Source organism: Palaemon carinicauda, chromosome 3 (assembly GCF_036898095.1).
Source record: "Palaemon carinicauda isolate YSFRI2023 chromosome 3, ASM3689809v2, whole genome shotgun sequence".
Lineage (NCBI taxonomy): Eukaryota > Metazoa > Arthropoda > Malacostraca > Decapoda > Palaemonidae > Palaemon > Palaemon carinicauda.
The window spans coordinates 151,666,913-151,689,677 of record NC_090727.1 but is presented as its reverse complement, the minus strand read 5'-3'; the positions used below and the strand labels follow the sequence as shown (position 1 = coordinate 151,689,677).

At 42.7% G+C, this 22,765-nt stretch overlaps 1 protein-coding gene across 7 annotated transcripts in view; it reads right to left on the bottom strand.

The window, feature by feature from the left end:
• The window catches only part of LOC137638646 (mesoderm induction early response protein 1), a 45,658-nt gene extending 27,419 nt beyond the window's left edge, over positions 1 to 18,239 (bottom strand). For 3 of the 7 annotated variants that reach the window (XM_068370919.1, XM_068370925.1, XM_068370921.1), the window contains exons 1-3: positions 18,140 to 18,239; positions 661 to 834; positions 117 to 377 (exon numbers count right to left, since the gene is read on the bottom strand). In XM_068370919.1, the coding sequence (XP_068227020.1) occupies positions 117 to 377; positions 661 to 834; positions 18,140 to 18,151 (447 nt within the window). In that variant the 5' untranslated portion in view covers positions 18,152 to 18,239. Of the gene's footprint in view, positions 1 to 116; positions 378 to 660; positions 835 to 17,277; positions 17,611 to 17,819; positions 17,944 to 18,082 lie in introns of those variants that run through there. The other 4 variants (XM_068370920.1, XM_068370922.1, XM_068370924.1 and 1 more) reach the window with 4 other exon arrangements.
• Positions 18,240 to 22,765: the final 4,526 nt, after the last annotated feature.

Genomic DNA, 22,765 nt, shown 5'->3' with positions numbered 1-22,765 from the left:
TTTCCAATAATACAAAAATCTCCAAAGTTTAATATACTTTGTCAAATAGTGTATTACTGAATTATAAGTTTAAGAAAAAAGTAAATCATTTTCAACCTATAAAACATTAAACATACCTTTTCATGACTATTGACGTTTTCTTCGGATGTTGACGATCTTGAAGATATAACCTCTGGCTCATCTTGTTCTTCCACTTCATTTTCAATTTCTGCATCATTTTCTATGATTTCAGCTTCGTCGCTGTTTTCATTCTCGGTAACTGGCTGCACAGGTTCTCCTCCCTCACCATTGGCCTGTTCCTCAGCCAGGGCCTCGGCCTCCGCAGATGGGTATCCTCCGTACATTGCTAATAATTGTTCAATGGGAATCTCCTGTTCCTGGGGCAAAGATGGTGCCTTTTAGTCATTATACAGGTTAAGACTTCTTGTGTATTTCTATCAGACAGAGAACATTTCAAATATATCCCTGGAAAAAATTACATGAAGAAATATTATGCAAGAAAGAACACAGAAAAAAATGGCAAGAAAAACATTACAGAAAAATAACTTCTTAATGAATGGCTCAAACAAAGAATCAAATAAGACATGATGAAAATAAGAAATAGAAACTGCCTCACAATTTTCATCCCATAGTCATCAAGCAAATTAAGACGCTGCCCACCTTTTGTAAGTTATTGATCTCTTCTTCCTGATCACTCCCTTCTTCCATACCCTCTTCCTCGTCTAGTGTTCGTTCATCATCGTACTCATCTACTAACATCTCAGCTGTAGGTTCAAATTCACCATCGCCCACATCACTTTCACTACCAACAGGAGCTGTGGTCTCCTTCTGTTGCTGTGAATGAAATTTTAAATGAAAGCACTACCTTGCTAATTCCAGTACAGTATAATTATATAATTGTGATGTGAAATACATAATGTGTTAGTGTACTTTGATAAGTTGTGTTACATTTCAACTAGTATAGCTAAAATTGACGGTGATCAAATTGCCAAATAAACACCAAAGGTTGTGTCAACAAGGATGGTATAAAGATGAAAGCCAAAAGAATTTGAAAGATAAATGACAAATTCGTAGATAATTTGTAATTTTCCTAACTATACAAACCTTAGCTATTTAATAGGGGTTATTACTTTCGGCGTAGCTGAAATGACGAGCCATTAGAATTTTAACGAGGGTTTACTACCCCACCGCTAGTTAGCGGGGGGTAGGGAGGGTAGCTTGCTACCACCCCCTTCTCACAAACACCTGTGCTTGAGCTCACTTTGCTTGGAGGTAGGACTTCAAGGGGGATAAGGCTGGCGGGCAAGTTTGATTTAGCTAAGGTTTGTAAAGTTAGGAAAAATACAAATTATCTACGAATTTGTCATTTGTTCCGTAACTGACATACAAACCAAGCTATTTAATAGGGGTAACTCACCCATTAGGAAGGGTGGAAAGTCCCAGCCAGTACTGGATTTTGGCTTTGCCCGGGGACTCTTTATTAGTGTGTGTCAGCACTCAACAATAAGGAGTCCCTGCACCTCGCAAGGACTGCGGCCTACGCAAGCTGTGTGTGAAGGTATAATAAAGTGACTCGTCCTAGGAAGTTGACCTGTAGTCCTCTAGATGGAAACTTTAGGTTAGGACTCTCCCAATACCACCTCGTCAGGGTATGGGGACGTGACAGTATTATCTTAATACTAGGAACACAAGGAAACATGGTTTACCTGCAGTGGTTTGAGGTCAGCTGTGCAGAGAACCAAGGATGCTGCTTCCCCAAGAGAGGGGAAGATGAAGAAAAGAATAAGGGTCAGACAAACCTCTTCATTCATGCAGACTAAGACCGGGTAACAATGCCCTCACCCTTCTGCTACTTGTCCACTAAGGAGCCCGAGGTTCTAAACCAGCTGTTGTCCAGCCACCACAGGGCCGATAGAGAATGTATCGAGCTTCCTGTGGGTCACGTCTTGCAGGTAGTGGGCTGTGAAGGTCGTCTGACGCTTCCACACCCCAGCCTGAAGAACCTGCGTCACTGAGAAATTCTTCTTGAAGGCCAGGGACGTAGCTACGCCCCTGACATCATGTGCTCTAGGGCGACGTGACGGAGGAGGGTCTGGATTCAGGGACAGATGGATCACCCTGCGAATCCATGCCAAGATGGCGTTCTTGGTGACCCTCCTCTTAGTCCTCCCAGTGCTAACAAACAATGCTTGCACCTGCGGACGGACTGTAGCCATTCTTTTGAGATATAGCCTCAGGCTCCTTACTGGGCACAGTAGATGGTCTGGGTCATCTGTTACAGAACGAAGACTCGAAATCTGGAAGGAGTCGAACCGAGGGTCCGGCACCCCCGGATTCTGAGTCTTAGCAATAATCTCAAGGACGAATTTGAACGTTACCTCCCCCCATCCCCTTGAATGGGCGATGTCATATGAAAGACCATGAAGTTCACCAACTCGCTTGGTCAATGCCAAAGCTAGTAGGAACACCGTCTTACAAGTTAGGTGGCGATCTAAAGCCTGGCGTAATGGTTCATAGGGAGGTCTCTTAAGAGACCTGAGAACTCGAACCACGTTCCATGGAGGAGGTCTCACTTCCGACTGAGGGCAGGTAAGTTCATAACTTCATAAGAGTAGGGAAAGTTCCAGCGAAGAAGAAGAAATGTCCATTCCTTTGAGCCTGAAGGCTAGACTTAAGGCTGAGTGATAGCCTTTCACCGCCGAGACTGAAAGTCGCATTTCTTCCCGCAAATACACGAGGAACTCCACTATTGTTGGAATAGTGGCATCGAGGGGAGAGATACCCCTTCCACGACACCAACCACAGAACTTTCCACTTTGCCTGATAGACAGATGCGGATGATTTTCGCAGATTTCCAGACATCCTAATTGCAACTTGTTGCGAAAATCCTCTCTCAGCGAGGAGATGCTGGATAGTCTCCAGGCGTGAAGTCGTAGGGAAGCTACGGCTTTGTGGAAGATGTTGGTATGTGGTTGTCTGAGTAGATCGTGTCGTGGAGGGAGTTCTCTCGGAAGTTCCGTTAGGAGTTGCAGAAGGTTCGGAAACCATTCCGCGTGATGCCATAGCGGAGCTATGAAGGTCATTGAAAGATTGACCGATATTCTGGTCTTGCTGAGCACCCTCCTCATCAGACAGAACGGGGGGAAAGGCGTACACGTCGATGTTGTCCCACCGTTGTTGGAAGGGATCTTGCCAGAGCGCCTTGGGATCCAGGACTGGGGAGCAGTATAGTGGAAGCTTGAAGTTCAACGCTGTCGCGAACAGATCCACAGTTGGGGAACCCCCACAAAGTCAGGACTTTATTGGCTACTAGACGATCCAAAGACCACTCGGTACTTCGGTCCATCTCAATATCTCTACTGCAAGATGGGATAGCTGCTTCGAAAAGGTACTTCCTTGCTTGTTGATGTAAGCCACTACTGTGGTGTTGTCGCTCATCCCCACCACAGAGTGACCAGCCAGGTATTGTTGGAACTGCTGAAGGGACAAGAAAACGGCCTTCATCTCTAAAAGATTTATATGGAGGCACTTTTCTGATTCTGACCACAGGCCTGAGGTCCTGTGGTGTAGAACGTGGGCTCCCCACCCTTTCTTTCAGGCATCCGAAAACAGCATCAAATCCGGGGGAGGACGAGAAGATCCACTCCTCTTCGTAGGTTCACCTCTGTCACCCACAACTGGAGGTCCGTCCGTTCCGCAAGTCCCATAGGGATCATGACGTCCGGGGAATCGTGACCTTGATTCCACCGGGACTTGAGTCGTCACAGGAGGGATCTCATTCTGAGGCGACTGTTGGGAACTAGACGAGCCAAAGATGAGAGGTGACCAAGGAGACGTAACCATGATTGGGCTGGAAGCTCTTCTCATCTGAGAAAAGGGCTTGCGACCTTCCTCAGCCTTGGTATCCTGTCGTCTGATGGGAAGGCTTTGTGGAGATTGGTGTCTATAATCATGTCTAGGTATACCAGTCTTTGAGTGGGAAGCAGAGAGGACTTCTCGAGATTTACCATGATCCCCAGAAGTTTGTCTCGGTGTTGAAGAAGGGATGACGCCGAGTCTGCTAGGATCAGCCAGTCGTCCAGATAACGGAGGAGACGGATGCCGATCCTGTGTGCCCACGACGATATTAAGGTGAACACTCTTGTGAAAACCTGTGGTGCTGTGGAGAGACCGAAACACAGCACCTTGAACTGGTACTCCTTGTTGTCTAGGCTAAATCTTAAGTACTTCCTTGAAGACGGATGGATTGGGATCTGGAAGTACGTGTCCTCCAGATCCAGTGTACACATGAAGTCTTGAGGTCTCACTGCAAGTCTGACCGTGTCTGCGGTCTCCATGCTGAACGGAGTTTGCTTGACAAACTTGTTCAGAGCTGAGAGGTCGATGACTGGTCTCCAGCCTCCAGACGCCTTCTTTACAAGAAAGAGTCGACTGAAGAAGCCTGGGGACCCATCAAGGACCTCCTGGAGAGCACCCTTCTTCAACATGGCCTGGACTTCTGCCCGAAGGGCCTGCCCCCTTGCTGATCCCATGGCAAGGGAGCTCAATGACACTGGATTCGTCGTCAGGGGAGGTAGAGATGTTGTGTACGGGACGCGATATTCCCGACTGATTACGGAAATCGTCCAGGAATCGGCCCCGAGTTGCTGCCACCTATCTGGGCAACTTTGAAGGCATCCCCCCACTGGTGGACATGCAGGGGGACAGCTAATCCTAGCGTTTGCGGCCTCAGCTGCTCCCTCTAGGATTCTTCCCTCCCCTGGAGGGCTTCTTGCCTTTCCTGTCCTTGACAGGAAAGGGCATAAACACCACTGTCTTCGCTGCCATTGTCGGTTTCGTTGTCTTGGTAGGACGGGGCTGCTGGGGTGCTGGAGGCTTATAGGGCTTGGATGTCAAAGCCCTATGTAGGAGGGAGTCTTGGTGGGACTTCCTCCACCTCTCAGCAGCATGCTCCACGTTCTTAGGCTCAAACAGGTTCGTTCCCATCACGGAAGAATGTCTGAGCCTGCTTATCTCGGTGCTAGGGACCTTCTGATGGAACCTCTCAGACACCGCATCCCGAATTTTCAGGATGGTGTTTGCCCACAAGTTCGAGACTTGGTGGGCCAGAAACTCGATCGTGCGAGTGCCTGAGAGTAGAAAGGTCTCTATAGCTTTCCTGGTACGTTCTTTGGATAAATCCTCCGAACGTATCAGGATACCTAAGGTCCCTAACCAGATGGCACACTTCGCAACCTTCTCCTGATTAAGGATCTCAGTCGCCGAGAATGAGACCTGCCGGTTGGAGTGTCTCTCAAGAAGGACTCCCCCTGGTAAGCTCTTCCAAAGAATGGTGAAGGGGAAGAGCTAAACAAGGCTCCTCTACAATCTCGAAGTACCTCCTCCGCTGCACACGAGGAGGTGGGAGAAGCTTGTTGCCGGCAATGGATCGGCTGGAGGAGGCTAGCTCAGAGAGCTGGACCGTGATCTTGTCCCTGGTAGGTACTCTTAACCTCCTGAGACAAGGTCAAAGCTGCACTGGCCTTAGAGAGTTTTTGAGTCCCAAATGCTAGGTCCAGGACCGTGTCTTTGCCCTCTCGAGGAGGAATCTCTGGGGCAGCAAACCCATTGAGAGTCCTCATAGGGGTCAGAACCTGCCAAAATGCATGTTCTGACTCCTGCAGCTCTCCTCCAGATGGACTAGCAGCCTAAGTCTCCTGTCCCCAAAGGCTCTTCTTGGGGAGACTCGCGGACGTTCTCCAAGTGACTGGCTGGCTCCGTTCTAAGTCTTGACAAGGACTTCGGTACTGTCTTGGAGTCCTTTGACTCCCTCCTGGGAGGAATGCAGCTCTTCTCCGCCCCTACCCGAGAAGACTTTTCAGCGCGAGGTGGGGTTTCCCTCATTGGTGCGATGAGAGAACGTCTCACCTCACGTGACTCCCGAGGACTGGAAATCCTCGTCCGAAGGGGAGGGAGAAAAAGTCTGTGGGGAGGGGGCCTGCCTCGAAGGCTTACAAGGAGACAGCTTAGTCCTCGGAGAAGTGACTGAGTCCGAAACTCCTCTTTTCCTCTTCAGGGGAGTAGACACGGCCAAGGATTTATGGCCCATTTCAGAGAGAACAGGCTTGAAAGCCTGCGTGATCGCTCTGATCAGTGCCCAAAACCAAGGCTGCTGGCTGATGGCTGCGCTGTGAATCACTCCCTCTGGAGGGACAGGGATCGACCGATCCCTGGGAGGAGCTTCCATAGGGGGGTTCACCTGAAAAGAAAAAGAAGACAAAGAAGAAATGTCCCTGGACCTTTCTGGAACCTTCCCCCCTACCGGCGGGTGCGCTGTTCTGCGCTTGTGAGGGGGGGGGAAAATGTGGCGATGGCGACCTTGCCGCGCGTTGTCCTGTAGCCTCGCGCGTAGGAGCATATTGACGATCGTGCAGGGGATCGTGCAGGGGATCGTGCAGGGGAGCGCGCGATGGGGAATACACGGGGTCGCGCGCGGGAGACTGATGGCGCGGGGGCGAGCGATGGCGCGTAAGAGCATGCGCAGGAGACATCAGAGTGTGCACAAGGGTGAATGTTCGCGTGCAGGATCAGGATGAAGAGCTCGTGCGGGCGAGAGATCGTGCGCTGCAGAAGATGTCGTCTGGCGCGCGCGCGCAGCCGGAACCTGCGTTCGTTGGCGCACCTCTTGTGGCCGCACATCAGGCTGGCGATGCGTAGCTGCTGTGGGAGATGGGCGTGGTCGCGCATCCTCATGGGCGCGTGTAAGTGAATGCGTGCGATTGCGCGATGGCGAGGGATGGCGCGCAGGCGAAAGCAGACGGCGCGTTGGCGAGCGCTAGCGAGTAGGGGAAGTCCTAAACTTCCCTACCGCACCCAGATCCGAAGATCGTGGGAGCGCAGGAGATCGTTGGCGCGTTGGTGAGTGCTGGCGTGCAGTAGGTTGAAAGCGCGCAGTGGCGCGCTGGCGAGCAGGTGTGTGCTTTATCAAGAACATCAGCAGCAGGTGTGTGCTTTATCAAGAACATCAGCAGCAGGTGAGCGCTGGCGCGCTATATCAGGGACAGCAGCAGCCGGTGAGCGCTGACGCGCTATCTCCGAAACCTCAATGAGGTCAGAACGTTGGAGCGCATGCTTGGCATGGCGCGTAAGGGACGTGTGCGCTAATTGGCGCGTACGCCCTTGTTGCCCCGAAGGGACCGGTGCCTGTTTTTTTAAAAACAGGTTTGGTAGGCGCATAAAGCGCATCAGCTGCCAGGAACGGCGACGGCAGGTCAGTACGTCTGTCGGGTGGAAGGTCGGCGTGCCCTTTGTAAGGACGACTTTCCACCGAAGGGGATCGCAAACGATCCGCAGAGAGGTCCAGGGTCGTAGCAGGAACAGTCGGAGATCGATGACGAGGCTCCTCTGCGGCGGACTGCAACGACGATGATGAACCGAAGAGGCGCCTCTTCACTGACTTATAAGGTGAAGGAAGGCCTCTCCGGTGAAGAGGAAGGTGAGCCTTACGACGTATACGCCCTCTGGGGGCCGTTGGGTCAGCAAGCTAACCTTCAGCAGTCCTCTGAAGAGGAGTCTCTGTGAGTGAACTCCCCCGAGGGGAAGAATCACCGGCAGGAGAGACTGTTGGACTTAGTTTCTCCCTCGTAGGTTGAGCAGGAACGGGAGAAACTAAGCCTTCAGCTACTGCAGGATGAGAAGTTGCAGAGGTATTAGGAGATACCGCATTGGATACCTCTGACACCACAACGTCGACAATAGACAGAGGATCAACCTCTGCCAAAATCGGCGATTGCTTGACAGCGGCACCCAACCGGATTATGTCAATTAAGGCTTCCTTGGAGAGCGAACCCTCGAGCCCCAAGGAAGACCAAAGCTGGAATAAATCAGTTACATTAACATTTAAATCCTCCCCCGGGGGAAGAGGTGGAGCTGCCTTGCTAGGGGAGGCAACGCCATCTCTCGAACCCCGAGATCGGGAAACAGAACCACGGTCTACGCTACCACTCGACGGTCTCTCGAAAGAAACCGATCGAGTGGGAGCTTCGGAGGAGGTTTGGGCAAGGGAAGAAGAGTCCTTGGGATTTTCTCCTTTCAAAGAAATCTTCGAAGGAGAAATATCCCGCCCGGACTTCTTCCGTTGCCGAGAAAACCTCTCACACTGGGGGGTAGACCACTCCCTACACTCACCACACTTATTACTCCTATCACACCGTTGGCCCCTACAGTAAGGACAAAGGGTGTGAGGGTGCGTCTCGACCGCCCGGCATATATGTAACACAAGGGCGGTCGGGTAATCAAGGACATTTGCCCATGTTCGCAGAGGCCAACTTCACACTCAAACCTGTAGGAGAGAAAGCAGACATTAATGGCTGTCAGAGAGGCGAGGGTGAGAGTGGACACGTCCGACTACCACCCGAGCCGAGTGCAAAGTGAGCTCAACCACAGGTGTGTGTAAGGGGGGGGGTAGCAAGCTATCCTCCCTAACCCCCGCTAATTAGCGGTGGGGTAGTAAACCCTTGTTAAAATTCTAATGGCTCGTCATTTCAGCTACGCCGAAAGTAATAACCCCAATTAAATAGCGTGGTTTGTATGTCAGTTACGGAACAAATACTTCTTAATACATAATGGTTTCCAATCATTTTAATTTTGGCACTAAGCAATCATAAATCTTCATCCTCATTCACTTTCATGATCAAATCCTTTCATATTGTCAAAAATTGCAAAACCACAGGCTCTAATTCAACAAATTAATTACATAAAAAAATTTTGACAGCGGAACAAAAGCTGGTGAAACAAAAAGACTATGTCAGAGAACCCCGTTCTAATACAGTACAGTCTCCCAAAATGGAAAAAAAATAACACTAAAATATACTGTAAAATGTAAATACAAAGAAACTTTTCCAAAATAAAAACTAATGGAAAAATAACCGTAAAATAAGCTCAGTAACTATTAACACAGTGATCGTAAAACAATAAGACGATACTTGAAAGAAGTATTATACTGTACTACAGTGAACCCTCGCTACTTCGCGGTTCGACCATCGCGGATTCACCACTTCGCGGATTTTTTCCATAACCCATATATATACAATAACATATATATATATATATATATATATATATATATATATATATATATATATATATATATATATATATATGTATTTATGTATATATGTATGTATGTATATATGTAGGTATGTATATGTGTATACATATAAATATATATATATATATATATATATATATATATATATATATATATATATATATATATATATATATATATATATATATATATATATATATATATATATATATAAAGTAGGAAGATGTGATGTAGTTCTAAGAGCATAGTATGGGAAATATGTCTGGGTAATAAGCAAAGCTCTACCTCCAGTTTGTTTCTTCATTATGATCAGAGATAAATGTAAACAAAACATTGGTTGCCATTTTTTAACGTGCTTTTTAGCGTGTTTAGGAAACGCATGATATAAAATTGCCTTTAATATTTGTGCCTGTTTTAGTTTAGGGTACTGTAGTACATGCATTAAGTGTTCTGTACATTAAAGGGTAGTTTGTTAACAGTACTATGTACAAGGGGAAGGTTTTAAAAGTCTGAATATACATGTTGAATAAATAGGTAAATATGGTGTCACTACTTCGCGGATTTTCACCTATCGCGGCCGCGTCTGGAACCTATCTACCGCGATAAACGAGGGTTCACTGTATACAGTTCTCCACACTAATCCTCATTATGCTGAACTAAAACAAAGATATTTAAATACCTAGCCTGATATCATAACCTATATTTCAACCTTCCATATTCTGTTGAAGATACATAAAATTTACTATTTCTTGAAATATCTACTTCAAAACTCTGAACAAAAACAAAAAATTGGAATAGCTAGTGTTAGCAAAAAATACCATCCCACCCATACAACACATTGTGGAATAGAATGCAAGCAGTCCTTACTGCTTTTGGAGGTCCTACAACCACTATGAAAGCAAGAATAAAGACAATATTTCATGCAATCCTATCCACATTGTCTCAGCTACAACTTCCACATTTCATTGAGATAAAAATATTAGGCTCAAACCATGTCTTGAAATTACTTGAATAGTCAAAAGAACCAAAAAACAATTTCGGTGGGAAGGAAGATTGTTGCTAATGGATGAAAATTCATGATAGTCCGCATTACATTCATGAAAATATATCGCCATAAAACTTTTAACATTGGTTTTTCATCCATTATCATCTGTTCTGACCATGTAACAACAGAATCCCATATTTTACACTAATTGTATCATCACATATATTAAATAAAAATTGAATAAATATTCCGAAAACGTGCCCCAAGCATTAAGACACTGTCTATTAAGCAGTATTCAAAATTACAACCACAAACCAGCAAAGTGTAAGAGTGTATCATTTCTTATCTATGCAATGACAGCTGTTGGCAATAAACAAGACCACTCAGCACCAGGTCTTGAAAAATCCTGTAACGCTGTTATTTTTTTGTATTACTATAGTATAAGAAAATCAGATGAGTATGAATTATGATAAGCTATCATCAAAGCTAATTACATGGAAATTCAGTAGAATGAAAAAAATTCATAATTTGCTGTTAGCATTGCTTTTATTCCTGAAATCTCATAAATAGTTAAGAATTAATTTGCTTAAAACAATGCAGATCCAATTGTCAGAAAATGGATTTCAATACCATTCATCATTACAGCCATCATTAAATTTATTGGCTTCTATTGTAGTATTGACACGGCCTACCTTGAATTTTGCAAAGGAGATATGCACAAGCAAAAAAAAGAAAAAAAAAATATTATAGGAGAAATATCAAATCTTAAGGAAATTACAGCATTACTTTTCTTGGCAATACAATGCCAAGTCCTTTAACTAGGGGAATATGTTTTCAGCGTAACACAGATGGCCATTGAATTGTTTAACGAGCAGCTAAACGACAGGTGGGAGCGAGATGGTTGAGCCCCAGCCCCCAAGTCAAAATATTTTCATTTATGACTTTTTGGCTCAGAAGTGAGAGGGGTGGTTGAGGAGGGAAGTTAAACTTTAAGGTGATTTGTTCCTACACGAAATATAAACCATCGTCCTCTAAGTAGGGAGACTCACTGCTTGGGTCTTTTTCTTCCCTAGAATGTCAATCTAACTGATTGATTCTGTATGGGAGTGAAGGAGATGACTCCAGAAACCTAGTTATCTATCATTAGGATGAATAGGCCAATACAAGATGGGTACGTGGTCAAAAGGAGGGATTGCTTCCCACAAAGGGGTAGCAGTCCAGAATAATATACCTGGCATAATGATGATCAACAAGTTGGTATATATTCCACCACCGTCACCCCTGTCTGGGGAAGATGGGGGGGAGAACTTCTCAACATTCTAAAGAATAAAGCTCAGAAGCGTAGTTTACCAGAATCAAGATAGATCTAGCGAGTAACGCTTCCATCACTTTGCCCCTACAAGAGCGGCAGAAAGAATGAAGATCCGGTCATTCTGTCATCATTTCAGACTTACATCTATCTGTTACCATAGACAAGATGCTTACCATTTGGTATGGGATCTGGGCTTGTTACACAAATACTCTAGTAACCACTACAAGACCAAGTGCAAAAGCATCAAGGTACTTGTGGGTACTCATGTAGATTAAAGGCCCTGAAGCTGATCTGGTTCATACACACACCAATTTTCAACACATGGCTGGCTGACTGTAAGATTCCTCTTGAAGACAACGGTGGAGCCAGGCCCTGATTTCACAATTTCCGATCCCAGCTGGTAACTCAAATCTTGGCAGTCGAGGGGTATGCATTACGGACAGACTCCCAAAATCCGAAAAAGATAATGTTTCTTGATTCTTCCAGTGCTAAGGAAGAGTCCCTGATACTCAGGTCTGTGGTGTCAGGTCATCTTCAGATAGCACTACAGAGACCGCACACCAGAAAAAACCCTCTCCTCTCAGTGCCACTCCACATTTCATGTAGAGAGAGGATGGTGAAGGGCTTGAACCTGGGGTTATGCTCTGGCAGGTTCTGACTTTGACTATGCGACCAGTACCAAACTAAGGAGCTCCTTGCACCTCTCAGAGTGTTTAAAATCTTCAACAATACTGTGGCAGAAAAGATTCTTGAGAGTCAGAACCTTGATTGAGACCTATTCAAAGGATCAGACAAGTAAGAGTAAGAGATCTGAGATCGAGAGAGATGTCTTCCTCCCTTCTGTTTGAAGCTACACTCAAATCTAGGCAATCCCCAAGAGAAGGAAATGTTTATCCCCTTACATCAAAAGACCATGCTTAGGTCTGAGTGGAAGCCCTGATACCTGCAACTGAGAGGAGCTTCTCTGGGCAAGGAAGATGAGGAAATCTGCAACATGCTCTTGAACCGATCTGACCAAAAAATAACCCATTCCACAACATCAATCATGGAGAATTGCCCACTTTCCCTGGGAGACTGAAAGCACAGAGCTTTGCATCCCCCAGAAACACAGAGACTCAGGATTGTCTACTTTTGTCAGCACCACTCCAAGGTCCAGTTTCTCAAGGGTATACGAAACCCGAGAACCCTCTTACTCAGCCAGGAAAGAAGGTATGGCAGGTTGCTCCTGTGATGCACACCTAAAACCAAGGAATACAATTGTCCTGTCACAAGGATACAATTGACAACGTAATCAGGGAATGAAGAATGGCCCAGGAAGGGTGACATCAGCAGAGAAAGGATTCCTGGCAATGAGCACAACAGATGGTATGAGCAATCTTACGCTTCCGTCTGCTGGACGGGGGAGGAACGGTCGACATCTCCGTGCTGGGATGAAGATCCCTACGCCCCAACTCTTGGTTTTATACTGCACATAGATGCACAATGATAGCTTCGAATGGTGTCATCCTCTCAATATGCTCTATCAAAGTATCGCGGGTTGAGGGAGGAGTCCATTGTCCAGGCAGAAAAGGAGATGGATAATGCCAAAGCACCTTCATCAACCAGGGAGCAAAAAAGGGCTACTGGGATATCCAAAGAACCCTATCCCTGACTACTGTGATAACAAGAAACCCAACCCATGACCCCGCTGGGGACACGACATAGGGTCACGACCCCAGCCCCGTGCATTGGCTCAACCGGGATCCCAAACACAAAGCTGTACCCTAGTCACACCTCACTAAGGGGTTTTAGCAGCTTTGAACGACCCCAGTCAATTTCAGCTACTGGATCACAGCTACGGGGCCCAAGGTTTAGGGTCATTGCTCTGGCAACCTGCACCAGTCACGGGGCCATACAAACCGGTCACGCCTGGCTACTGAGGTGCGAAACACGGTCGGCCAACGAGATCAACACTAATAAACTTGGACCCCAGGAAAACCTGGTCCTGGTGGGGGATAAACATTTGGTTGTAACACCTGTCCAGCCTAGCTCCTAAAGTAACCGGGGACCTAAACCCCCAGGCTTGGGCACAAAGCCATGACACCTAGCCACTAGGGTAGCCAGGGACCAGAGCCACAGCCACGGGGTAGCTAACCCACGGCCCCGAAGGCCAAAACACAAGATCGTAACACCTGTCCCGCTTGGCTACCATGGTTGGACATGAGATTTCTTTCTCCCCCTCAAAGTATAGTACTGTATACTCCTGAAAATGCATGCAAGAAAACGACCTACACTCCGCACACAGGCATGATTGCGAACAATCTTGCCCCTAACAAATAGCACACAGACAGTGAGATCATGTTCATTCGCACACATACAAGTGTCCTGCTTCACATTCATAACATTCAACAACCAGCATTCACTTCCAGAACAAAAATAAAAAATTCTATAAGTTTGATTTAGGGTGCAAGTGTCTGCATTTATTGCAGCCAAAAACATAACAAAGGAGATTTTGTTGCGGATTAGGGAGGGCACCTGAGACTAGCTCCAACCTGTTGCTTAACTACTTGTTAAGTAATTCAACAGCTATCCTTCTCACACTAAAAACATACAATATTCCCTTACTTAAAGGACAATGGTTTGTAATTTGAGTAGGAACAAGTATAGTATAACTTATAAAGCTTAGTAGTAGGTTGGCCAGGGCACCAGCCACCCGTCGAGATACTACCGCTAGAGAGTTATGGGGTCTTTTGACTGGCCAGACAGTACTACATTGGATCCTCCTCTCTGGTTACGGTTCATTTTCCCTTTGCCTACATATACACTGAATAGTCTGGCATATTCTTTACATATTCTCCTCTATCCTCATACACCTGACAACACAGATTACCAAACAATTCTTCATCACCCAAGGGGTTACTGCACTGTACTTGTTCAGTGCCACTTTCCTCTTGGTAAGGGTAGAAGAGACTCTTTAGCTATGGTAAGCAGCTCTTCTAGGAGAAGGACACTCCAAAATCAAACCACTGTTCTCTAGTCTTGGGTAGTGCCATAGCCTCTGTACCATGGCCTTTCACTGTCTTGGGTTAGAGTTCTCTTGCTTGAGGGTACACTCGAGCACACTCTCCTATCTTATTTCTCTTCCTCTTGTTTTGTTAAAGTTTTTATAGTTTATATAGGAGATATTTATTGTTGTTACTCTTAGAATATTTTATTTTCCTTTTTTCCTTTCCGCACTGAGCTATTTTCCCTGTTGGAGCCCCTGGGCTTATAGCATACTGCTTTTCCAACTAGGGTTGTAGCTTAGTAAGTAATAATAATAATAATAATAATAATAATAATAGCTAGAGATAATTGTGTCTATCAGTAATTGCGTATAACCTATAGGAAAGTTAATATTAAAATTTTAATAACATAGTGTAACTGATATTGACGAGCAGGAATCAAAATTTGTCCGGAGAAAATAATCATGAATTCTGATATTAGTGTAAATAAAACGAATGATATTAATTTCTAAATGATACATCACGGTAGATATTTTTCATCGGGCTATTCTATGCATTTATCCCTTTTAAGAAAAAATGGTAAATACAATTATTAATTCCAGAAATTTAAGTTGTAAATAAAACTACTGAATTATTTCCCATTAGTAGAGAAACCAACTAACAATTGGTAAACAAGGTTTGCAAAGGGCAATAACAGGGAAATGGCATTTATTGTAATTTTATCTACCTGTATTTTGGTTCTTTATTATATGGTAGTATAATTAGTTACACCTAGGCCCGGAAATATACGTTTTTTCCCCTAGTTATTTTATCTTCTTGATAAGATTGATACAAAAAGCTTACTCAAATTATCAGAAATCGATAGTTACGGAGGTGTTTGCTGATGAATACTTTCATCCTACAGAAGTTTTCCAAGTTCCAAGAACATCTAAACAGTTTCACGCAAGCGTTACTCCCATGCGATTTAGTTTGTTCCAATGCTTTGTTGGAAAAAAATTCACCAATCTTTTTTTCCTTTCATGCAGAATTATGGGCATGGTAAAAATGCTGAAACCTGACTGGTGATATAATTTCAGGACTACCAAATTAACTGCAACTTTTTAAGTCCACCATCCTACAAAATCAGTTTAGTTTACCATATCCTCTTCCATAGTGGAGACGTGATGCATTTGCAATACAGTACTTATTTTGATTGTAACAGTACTTATTTTGATTGTATCGATGCTTCGCAAGAGCAAACCATGGAACTTTTAGGGCATGTCTATAGTATTCTTCATGAGCATTCACTACGTACTACGTGTCTTGTTTTTGGATTCGATCTTGTTTTCATTAAGAAAAACAATTAGCTGGTATCCTCCCAGGAAACCGAGAAAGATGCTGGTGTAATTACGTTGCAAGCGATTATAAAACAATTTTTTTTTTTCATGGCTCACATCATCCCTTTGAAGAATATTATTTTGTTACCCACGGGCTGTGAATACCTCCTTCGACTAGTGTCTCTGCAACATCTGATTCCAATTAAGGTAAAGGCAGGTGACTAACCAAAACATGTATTTTTTTTTATTCTGTTTGGTTTATTTCCAGTATTATAGGTAAGAGTATAAAAGATAGGAAGCCGGCACAAGGGTTAAAAGTTTCCCCGATCCCGTAATTAGGTAAGAAAGAACCCCCCCCCCCCCCCTAAGGTTAGGTTAGACAGCTTCCCATATTTCCCTTGCTGTTTCCCCACAACCCAAAGATTAGAGGTATTGAAGGAGAGGTTAGGTAAGGGAGTGGGAGTTGCAGGGGGGAGGGCTGCAATAATTACTCACATGCACATCAATTACTTCTTGCAGGTATCAAAAGTCTTTTCAACCATATCGCTAAGAATATGCCAATCTAAGGGGGGTCGCAGGGGAGCATCAGCCCTATTAGTTAAGTAGGTAAGGATACAACTTGTAGGTTAGGTTAGGTGTTCTATGCAGGCAGGAGGTTGTGTCCGTTATTATACAAAGGCGTCAAATATTCAATTGTGGTATAAAGTAAATGTAGGTATAGGGTACTTAATTTTACTTCAAATATGCAAGCCATATATTTTTCCACGTACAGTATATCTCACGATTTTATTCATTTCTTACCATTATTACTGATCCAAACTACAGTCATTTTTTTTTTTGTGAGGCAGAATTGCACAGACTCGCAGAGGTACCCTTCTAGCTCGGAAAAGTTTCATAATAGCTGATTGATCGGAAGTATTTTTGTCCGAATATGTCCAACCAATCAGCTATCAGGAAACTTTTCCGAGCTAAAAGGGTACCGCTGCAAGTCGGAGCAAATCTGACTCACTAATAAAAATTGACTATAGTTTAATTTGGTATAACCCAAATAATTCTATAAATGGGGGGGTACAAAATTGATCAATGGGTGGGGTCCACCAAAAATCCTGCATAGGAATGGATAAAATACAAAATAAATCTTGAAAAATATAAGTTCCGTGTATATATCTATAAATCAAAAGTTGATATAATTACCTTAAATTAATATAATTAATTAAGTAGACTAACTATGGACACGACAAACTTCACTACAAAAATATCTACACAACCAGTAGGCCTAGACTACAATTGTGTCATTGTTGAAGCCTCAAAAGAATATATTGCAAAACCTACCCTAGGCCTATGTTCGCCTAGAGATTTTAAGATTAAATCCGAATATATTAAACTCTAAGGTTAACCCTTTAGTGATGTAGCTTATAAATCAACAAGTTGTAATAAGGTTAGACAAGTTCAAAATTTATCTTCCCAAAAAGTAGATAATGGTAGGCCATACCCTATGAAATGTTCCAGCTTTATAGCTTAGCTTGGCCTAATAAACAATAGCTTGGCCAATCACGAAAACAATAGAATTATATAAAAGATTTCTGACATACCTCAACGTAAGCGAGAGAGTTGGAAGATAGGCCTACTGTATCACAACAGAGTTTAGGTTTAAATTCACGTCTTCGTCGGCGTACCCTAAAAACTGAACGCGGCTTCGGTCCCACAGCAAGCAAGCCTTAAAGTGAGCTAGACATATATCGAAAAATATAGGCCATGGACGACTAAATAAATAAGGCTTATCTTCCGACTAATCTTCGCTTATCGGCCGAAGTCGGGGCTAGGCCTAAAAGGGGGATCGGTAATTCATAGGCCTAAAAACGGTATAAAATTGTTACGGAGAAAACCACAGATAGAAAAGAGAGCGGACGTGACTAAAATCAAATCACGGAAAGGTAGAGGGAGGAAAATTACCAAAATCAGGAGGAAAAGCGTCTTTGGTCGCGAGCTAATAATCTTCCTTGATAGAGATAATAGAAGAGGACCACCACCACTACCGCCCCAACCCCCTCCCCGCACAAATGCCCCCTCCCCCATACCCCCAACAACCAACACCCCAAGCTACGTCCACTAGGGCGTTTACTCTCTTCCTTACGTGTGGATTCTGCGACCTTAGAGCACTAACAACCTGTTACGAGGTGATTCGCTTCGCGGTTAACTACAATTCGCTCGTTAGGGGATTGCGTATAAAGATCACTTTGCCCCGCAGTGACCCCCCCAACCCACCCATCACCTCCTTCCACACTGTAAACAAAAGCGAATTTCCCCCGTTTTCACTGTCGCTTTCCCCCGTGCGGCGACACTCTTCCCGTATTCGGTAATTATATCTAAATGAACTGAGCTCAAGACTACAATTACTTCAATCGTGAACTAATGAGTTCAACTAATGACAACAAATTGATCAAACTTCTTCACCTCCGCCGCCATGATGGTTTCTTGCTAGCGGGGGACGCTGGGATTCTAGCGGGGATGTAACGCGGCACGCGATTGGTCGAGGAACGTACCCTAACGTAACGAGTGTCTGATTGGCTCGATTTCAGCCAATTGGGACGGTGAGGCAAAATTTATGGCGGATTATTTAAATTTATGACAGCCTGATATTATTTGGCAAATGTGAGGAGTATTTACATATTTACTGTATAATTAGTTAACACAAGGAACTCTAAATGCACTTTTTAGTTTATGTTATGTACAGAATAAAGCATTGTAGTTCATAGCGCAGAAATCAATGAAAAAATCTTCAATATTACCAGGTTGAATGTAAAAAGAGGATAGCATGCAATTTCTTAATTCAATCTCAAGTTTGGTAGATATTCCATAGCTTTTGCATTATTCTCTCAAATCAATATGATTTCAAAATTATCCAAGAAAAGAATGACTCATGATTAAATGTTTGACCTTGAGGAAAATTGGCATAGATAACATCTTTCAAATACTTTAGACCTAGGTGTTAAATACCCTCTGACCCACACACTTTCCATTTTCTCTTTCTTTCATTCCCATGCTAGAAATAGCTACATATGGTTGTTTGTCTTGTTGTCCTTCCAGAAATTCAATTTGTTCAGAAGAAGTAATCAACTACATAGGGGACCATCTCGACTGTTGACTTATGAACATTATTGTTTTAAGTTATTTCATTGTTTTATTTCATTTCCAGAGCAAAAAAAGCTCTTGTATAAAACCTTGCGATTAACTTTCAGATCATGGATGTAATATCTTAAGCAACTGAGAATTTGCCATGTGTTTTCAATCGGCTCTACCCAGACTGAGCACATAGTTGGACTGAGCTATACCTGCCAACTAATACGTAGTAGCCTACTAGGTAAGCAGTTAATTCTAACTTTCTTCCCGTCCTCATTTTAAGATTCAGTACTACACGGTATTCTAAAAGTTTTATTCCATCTGTGGGTAAATTTTTAAATGATATTTCTAAACCTGGCAATTGAATCGGTGGAACTTCAGAAGTTCAAAACTTGTGGCAAATGTTTTTCTGTTGAACAAGTTGACACGAGTCTCGTTTCACAGATTGTATAAACCTGGCCTGTCTCAAGATTGTTACTAACCTTAATGAATTTTCTATTTTTCTAGTATTTTCCATGTAAAGTTTACTCATTATTTCTCTATTTCCTTTCTGGGCTGGGCTGCTTTTCCTGTTTGAGTCCTTGAGCTATTGTAGCATATTGCTTTTCCAACAATGATTGTCGCTTCACTAGTAATGATGAAAATAATAATTGAGCGTTCTCATTTCATGTTATACAGCACAGTTCTTGAATTTTAGCCTCGTGGTTATTGAGACCATAATAAGATAATGATATTAACTTCCTGCTGATAATTATAACCATAAGTGTAGAGCCTCTTTGCTTCTAGTCTCAAACGTTATGATGAAGTTACCCGTTAAGGATATAGTCATTGAGACTCATGGGCACCAGCAACACAATTGCAAGGATTTAGTCAATCTTGCACAGTGCCATAAGTTTGGGTATCACTTTGCTTATTGATTCTAGTAACTAATGTTTTATGACACATAATGTGACATTTGCCTTGGCAAAATTTCTCTTCCTAGGGCATTAAAAATAAATGCCTAATACAGTCAGAATGTTGAGTATTGTTTATCTGAGTTCTTACAACCACAAGTAATACGCCACATGCACTATTGTTCTGGCCTTACGATTATTATTATTATTATTATTATTATTATTATTATTGTTATTATTATTATTACTTCCTAAGCTACAACCCTAATTGGAAAAGCAGGATGCTATAAGCCCAGGGGCTCCAACAAGGAAAATAGCCCAGTGAGGAAAGGAAACAAGGGAAAATAAAATATTTTAAGAACAGTAACAACATTGAAATAAATATTTCCTATATAAACTATAAAAAAAATTAACAAAACAAGAGGAAGAGAAATAAGACAGAATAGTGTGCCCAAGTGTACCCTCAAGTAAGAGAACTCTGACCCAAGACAGTGGAAGACCATGGTACAGAGGCAGTGGCACTACCCAAGACTAGAGAACAATGGTTTGATTTTGGAGTGTCCTTCTCCTAGAAGAGCTACTTTCCATAGCCGAAGAGTCTCTCCTACCCTTACCAAGAGGAAAGTCACAGTGGCTACTGAATAATTACAGTGCAGTAACCCCGTGGGTGAAGAAGAATTGTTTGGTAATCCCAGTGTCCTCAGGTGTATGGGGACAGAGGAGAATAGGTCACACTATTCGGTGTTTGTGTAGGCAAAGGGAAAATGAACCGTAACCAGAGAGAAGGATTCAATATAGTACTGTTTGGTCAGTCAAAGGACCCCATAACTCTCTCGCGGTAGTATCACAACGGGTGGCTGGTGCCATGCCCAACCTACTACCTATAAAAGCAATCCTTGGATATGGTTATGTGGTTACAGAAAACTGCATTTCGACCAATTTCCCCTCCATACAAAAATAATGCTGTTCTAAGCCCTCCTATGCCAGCGTCCAGGCCCTTTACCCTCCCCTTCCCCTCAGCCCTCCACTTACCCCTCCCCCTCCCCCTCCTCCTCCCCTAACAGCTTAGTGTCTTCTAAACGATTACGCAACAAAAATCCACCAGCAGTTTTTTAGTCTTTCGAATTAATAGGATATTGTTCTCCTGTCTAAATACCACCAGTCTTTCATGGTAGGCTACATATGGGTCTTTAATTAATTCAAAATTACTAGAAAATTCTGGCTTTTCTGTAAACGCATTTAATGTTTTTTTCTTTTTTTTATACTTATTCGTTGCTTCCTACTCATTTTGCACTAGATATATATGTTTTCTAACAAAACTGAAAAAATTATTCTCATTGCAGTGTTAATAATAACAATACTACTACTACTACTACTACTACTAATAATAATAATAATAATAATAATCATTATTATTATCATTATTATTATTAATAGTATTATTATCATTAATAGTATTATTATCATTAATAGTATTATTATCATTATTAAAGTCATTATTATTATTATTATCATTATTATTATTAACATTATTACTAGCTAAGCTACACCCCTATTTGGAAAAGCGGGATGATATTCATTAGCCCTAGAGCTCCAACAGGAAAAAAATAGACCACTGAGGAAAGAAAATACACTATATTAAAAGTAACGAATAATGACTCTAATTTCCCTTTAAGCTTTCAAAATGAACGCTTATACATTTTGAAGAGTGATATTAATGGAAAAAAAAAATAAAGGCTATAAAATTCCCTTTCTTTATAGAACTCCTTTGGGACAAACTAATCTTATATCCAAAGATGCTAATGAAGTGTGTTAATGGACATGAATGGTATGAAAATATCATTATGAATATAATTAATATTCTCCAAATACATTCAGTAGGCCTAAAAAATAGAACTGAACCACTTTGAGTGAGGATTTAACAGACATAACATAGACGATATTGTAAAAACTAAATGTGAAATTGCTGAATGAGGACATGATCAGGACTTACTGGTTAATCTAAGACAATTAGATAACTTGGAAGAATAGATCATACACACCTCAAGATGCTTAGTAGAAATATGGGGAACGCAGAGGAGAGGAGAACACGGTCTAGGTAGTATCTTGACCATGAGAAGAATATGCCTGGGGTGACGGTCAAGCAGATGACAAACAGGAAAGTGTGTCAAACACAGTCATCTGAAAAGGCCGAGTCCCAGACCCAAGGCCATGAAAAACAAGATAGGACTGGACGCACCCGTTTTTATCTTATCGATGCTATTGGAGATGAATACCAATGGATTAACCAGTGTCCAATGGGAGTTATATTTTTCATAACACGTCGTCCCTTTCTAGGAGCCCTCACGTGAAGATAAGTTCCAGGCAATCTGAACCAACCAACCAACCTTCCATAGAGGGGGGGGGGTGATTAGAGTAAAATAATTAAGAAAAAAACACACACACAATGGTTAAATTTCTATCGTAGGCGTACTGATTAGAAGAAAATGGGCCTCAAACTCTTGAGGAAAGACAAAATAGACCCAAATTGACGTACTATAACTAAAGTCAGCTAAGAGCTTTCGGTTAAAGAGTCTGTTTCAACTGAAAATGAATACACGTGAATATAAATTGCTAGTACCCTTAAATCTACTATCTTTGTCGTAGACTTAACACTTCCTCGTTTTTCTTATCCATATAGCTTTGTCACTTACTGTCCAAAGGAAAATTCAACTCTTATAACTGATAAGTTTGACAGTAAGCAGAGCAATGAGAAACTAAATCTTCCTCGCCCCTGTTTTCTTGAGGCTAAACTGACTAGTTCAGCATTATGACTTTTAAAATTAACCTTTGTGTTTATGAACGTAGGCCTTGATTTGATGAGTTTTTTCATATAAAAATAGTTGATTTCACAGATCCCATGTTGTCTGTTAGATTTACTAATTTCTTAGCAAGTTACTATGAAGCAGTCCATTTTACACTTTTTGAAGGATTTGTATTATTACAGCATTAGATAAGTGTAGTTAGAGTCCTCCATTATCTAGTTTTAATAAATGGCAAAGCATCTGAATGGATTATTATTATTATT